The sequence below is a fragment of the Coregonus lavaretus genome (assembly GCF_964263955.1).
Source record: "Coregonus lavaretus genome assembly, chromosome: 38".
NCBI lineage: Eukaryota > Metazoa > Chordata > Actinopteri > Salmoniformes > Salmonidae > Coregonus > Coregonus lavaretus.
Window position 1 is genome coordinate 27388752 of NC_140025.1, and position 5411 is coordinate 27394162.

At 43.5% G+C, this 5411-nt stretch overlaps 1 protein-coding gene across 1 annotated transcript in view; it reads right to left on the minus strand.

The window, feature by feature from the left end:
* Window positions 1-4702: 4702 nt before the first annotated feature.
* Window positions 4703-5411, minus strand: part of LOC311112081 (G-protein coupled receptor 83-like) — a gene marked incomplete at both ends in the record, with an annotated part of 3192 nt that continues 2483 nt past the window's right edge. The window contains one exon of the mRNA XM_084155059.1: window positions 4703-5405. Coding sequence (XP_084011185.1) covers window positions 4703-5405 — 703 coding nt within the window. The remainder of the gene's footprint in view (window positions 5406-5411) is intronic.

Genomic DNA, 5411 nt, shown 5'->3' on the forward strand with positions numbered 1-5411 from the left:
AAGAGCAAAACCAGAACAGAACCTTTACTCAAACCCTTTGGCAATACCGACCCACACATACAAGCATGTGCACACACTTGCACACACACACACACACACTATCTGGCTGATGCAGGGCTGATTGATAAATATCTCAAAAGGAACGTGGAGTCTTTTATGAGAAAGGCATGTATATGACAAAAACATGTACACTATGAGTTAAGGCAATGGATCTTATAAAGCAGTGTCACAGATTCTGCCGAGGCTGCCCCTCCTCCTTGCTCGGGCAGGCTTCGGCGTTCGTCGTCACCAGAATACTAGCTGCTGCCGATCTATGTTCTATGTTTCTATGTTCTACAGTGGGGAAAAAAAGTATTTAGTCAGCCACCAATTGTGCAAGTTCTCCCACTTAAAAAGATGAGAGAGGCCTGTAATTTTCATCATAGGTACACGTCAACTATGACAGACAAATTGAGGAAAAAAATCCAGAAAATCACATTGTAGGATTTTTAATGAATTTATTTGCAAATTATGGTGGAAAATAAGTATTTGGTCACCTACAAACAAGCAAGATTTCTGGCTCTCACAGACCTCACAGACCTGTAACTTCTTCTTTAAGTGGTTCATGTGCCGTACATGAAATGCTCTGCGCTCATTCATGTGACTGACCTCACGTTCCCTCGACACAATGACTCACACTCCCATGAATAGTAGCAGAGTGGGAGTTCAGAAAAATTGGCTACACACACACACACACAGAGAGACTCTTAATGGAAGAAGAAAGGGAGATCAGAAATAATTGTGCACAAAACGATACCATTATCTATGAATCACACCAACCCATCGTTGTCACATGGCATACTTTAATGGCTTTTGAAAAGAGAAAAAGTTCAAACCAACAAGGGGGTTGGATAATGAACATATTGACCAATTGCTCTGTTAACAATCAGCCAGTCATAATACACTACTAAAGAGCTAAACCAGAACAGAAACTTTACTCAAACCCTTTGGCAATACCGACCCACACATGCAAGCATCTGCACACACTCACGCACGCACACGCATGCACACACACACACACACACACACTATCTGGCTGGTGCAGGGCTGACCATGTAAAGTAAAAATATACATTTTACACTTTTTTAAAGAAGGACAGGACTTTGAATCACTTATATCTAATACTACAAACACAGACACATCTAAAACACAATAATTGGTGGAGAATCATAATTCATGAACAAATTGATAAATATCTCAAAAGGAACGTGGAGTCTTTTATGAGCAAGGCATGTACACGACAAAAACATGTGCACTATGAGTTAAGGCAATGGATCTCAGAAAGCACAGATAGAGGGAGAATTCATAATTCAGATCCCATATCACATTTACATCACAAAATCATAATATTACAGATACTCATGCCTGATGTTACCATCAACTCACAGTATACCGTAGCATCAACATTTAAAACATTCAAAACAAGAACATGAAACCAAACATTAACACAAGCATGTTCAAATGTCAGGTTTAAACCACCATCATTATCGTCTGTACACATGAACATCATGTCACAGATGCTCACACTCTTCACCCGGTCCGCACAACATTCAAATGAATAAAGAACTAAACGTTATCACAGACATGTACAATCTGTCATTCAAATCACCATCAGGTCTGGGTGAAAACGGTACTGGTTTTCTTTCACATACTTTAAGTGTGCTTGATTTCACTTGCCCTACAATAGAATAGTCCCAAAAGTGCAAATCCCACCCACCTGGTGCTCTTGGTCAGCTAAATAAAATGGATATAAAGTATTTTAAAGAAAACAAATAAAATTGTATCCAGGTCTGGTTACCAGTACCATCAACAGTATCACTGAACCCTTTGACTCTGAGTGCCTCATCTTGCCCACCAGCCGGCTCTCTCTGTAATTGTGCCTGGGGACGAGGTTACTGAGTACCTAATTTCCAACAAGCTAATGCATAATGTAGCATATAACCAGTAGCCTTCTCATTATAGAAAGTGTCCCAAATGTCACCCTATTCCTCTTTAGTGCACTATTTTTGACCAGACCAAAAGGGTTCCTTCCGTCAAGTATAGTTTACCACTTTCTTCTTTCTCACAGTCCTGAACTCAATCAGTTCTGAAAGGTTTGGTCTGTTACTTTCACTTATTTATCCAACTGAAAGCATATTTATGCTCTGGTACTTTGGCAACTAGTATTTTTTAAAGTATTTTTTTAACCTCCCGCTTTGGGCTGGATGTGTCAATATGTATACATACAGTACATAAATAATCTATGAGCAGAATTACTATTTTATGTCAATTAGCCACGAAATCCCTAGTTTGAAACTGACTGTTTTTTGGAAGCTGTGCGGCATAACTTTCCCTACATTTACCCCCACGTGGGCCAGCCCTTAGCAATTTGAGTTTCGGCCAATGAGCTTCAGCCCCTCGTCATTTGAGTGACAGCTAGCAAGAACCACACACAGCAGAGCGAGAGACAGCAATGACGTGGTCACATATCTGCACATTTTCAGGGACCACAAAAGTACCAGAGAATATCTTTAATAGCTATCACCACATGTGCAGTCAGCTGTACATGTTTCAACCTGTATCTTATGCAGGGACTGCCAGCAGATTTAGGGAGGAAATGTCTGGAGCAAAAAATCTTCAGCCCACCTCCATTACTTCATCCCTGTTGATGAGCATATGTGTTGAGTATACACCTTCTGTCAAGTATAGTTTACCACTTTCTTCTTTCCCACAGTCCTGAACTCAATCAATTTTGAAAGGTTCGATCTGTTACTTTCGTTTACAGTCAATGGTTAAAAGTGCTGCCCCTGCACTTGTTTGTAAACTTTAGGAGTGGATCTTGGCAAATGTACAGAACCTTACTTAAATTCTGTGGGTAACCTTGAGTTACATTTGCCATGCGAGACCCACCGCCACAGTATACAAAAGTGCAGGGATAGCACTTTCGACTGGAAGTGAAAGTTACAGATTGTTTCTTCAAACTCTAGCTCCATCAGCCCCTCGCCTTCCTGCAACTCCCCGACAGCAGCAGTGAAACTCAGGGAGCGGAATATCACGCTCACAGTCATCATCCCCACTGGTTAGAAAGTTCTGTCTTCAACAAAAACTCAATAAAAAGCTTGCAGGGATCCACCACACATAACAATTTGTGTGCAGTGGGCGAGACAATGTCAATCAGCGAGAATTAAGACAATATTATTTTTGTATGAACAGATTATGGAATAAACAGCTGCTGTTGAAACGACAAAACTCCAAGGTGGTGTCTTTGCCTTTTGAAGTCCAATGACAGAAGAACTAGACAGAGCCAGAACTAAAAGAGATAGAAGAACTAGACAGAGCCAGAACTAAAAGAGATAGAAGAACTAGACAGAGCCAGAACTAAAGAGACAGAAGAACTAGACAGAGCCAGAACTAAAAGAGATAGAAGAGCTAGACAGAGTCAGAACTAAAGAGATAGAAGAACTAGACAGGGTCAGAACTAAAAGAGATAGAAGAACTAGACAGAGCCAGAACTAAAGAGATAGAAGAACTAGACAGAGCCAGAACTAAAGAGATAGAAGAACTAGACAGAGCCAGAACTAAAAGAGATAGAAGAACTAGACAGAGCCAGAACTAAAGAGATAGAAGAACTAGACAGAGTCAGAACTAAAAGAGATAGAAGAACTAGACAGAGCCAGAACTAAAGAGATAGAAGAACTAGACAGAGCCAGAACTAAATAGATAGAAGAACTAGACAGAGCCAGAACTAAAAGAGATAGCAGAACTAGACAGAGACATTTTGCAGGTTTACAAAAATAAATTACAACAGATGTAGTGCAACGCGGTCTATGCCACGACAATGCTGTTCTGCTAATATACACTGAGTGTGCAAAACATTAAGGACACCTGCTCTTTCCATGGCATAGACTGACCAGGTGAATCCAAGTGAAAGCTATGATCCCTTATTGATGTCACTTGTTAAATCCACTTCATTCAGTGTAGATGAAGGGGAGGAGACAGGTTAAAGAAGGATTTTTAAGCCATGAGACAATTGAGACATGGATTGTGTATGTGTGCCATTCAGATGGTGAATGGGTAAGACAAAAGACTTAAGTGCCTTTGAACAGGGTATGGTAGTAGATGACGGGCGCACCGGTTTGTGTCAAGAACTGCAATGATGCTGGGTTTTTCCCGCTTAACAGTTTCCCGTGTGTATCAAGAATTGTCCACCACCCAAAGGACATCCAGCCAACTTGACACAACTGTGGGAAGCATTGGAGTCAACATGGGCCAGCATCCCTATGGAATGCTTTCGACACCTTGTAGAGTCCATGCCCCGACGAATTGAGGCTGTTCTGAGGGCAAAAGGGGGGGTGCAACTCAATATTAGGAAGGTGCCTTAGTGTTTTGTAAACTCAGTGTATACAGTATGTGCTAACAATTGCTGGTTTCGGTGTTGCATTTGTTGCTAGACCTCCCCAACCCCTGCTCATATCCATGTGAGACCTTTCTTCCTGAAGGTGGCGCTGTCATGAAAGTTTAAAGATCTCACATTTCCTGTTCAAGAGCTCCCACTGTATTTGGCTAATAACGCAGTCCTTCAACAGGACTCACCTCCAAATGCAGCAACTTTACATGTCTTTAATTGTCAAATAAACTCAATCATTCACTCAATCCCAACCCAAGTGCATTCTGGTAGTTGTAGTTAACTGACAGCTACTATGGGCTCCACTGATAGAATGTCTGTTTTATGGGCATGTCTAGCGGAGAAGAGGACATGCCTGTCTTTAGGAGGCTGGTGAAAGGATGAGGAGTGGCTTGGCCGAGAAGAGGCGTGGCTCGGGTGTGAAGAGGCGTGACTCGGCCGAGAGCAGGTGCGGCTCTCCGGCCAGGCGGCTCTCTGGCAGGGTGCGCAGGAGGGCGGAGCCACCAGCACCGGCCCCACCCCTCCACGCCCCCTCCTCCAGCACATGCCCAATAGCAGCTTTAGCTCCTGGCGGAAGGCAGGGTTCAGACAACAGTAGATGAAGGGATTGTAACACGTCGAGCTCATCGCCAGCCAATGAAAACAGAAATACAAGGCATTGGATGACTGAATGGCCTGGCTGGAGAGAAGCACCACGTAGCAGTTCAGAGGGAACCAGCAAACCGCGAACACCCCAACAACCGCCAACAACATAGCCAGGGTGCGCCGACGCTGCCGCCGTTGCACAGCGAACTGCGCAGTGGTGGTGTCCCCGATAGCGTTACGTCGCCACAGGCGGCGTGCCACGGTTGAGTAGGCAGCGGTGATGATGAGGAGGGGTAGGACGTAGAGGAGGATGAAGGTGAGGAGGTCGATGCACTGCCAGTAGACATCAGAGGGCTCGGGGAAGTCGGGGACACAAAGGCTGCGCACCTTCTCTTTACTGAGA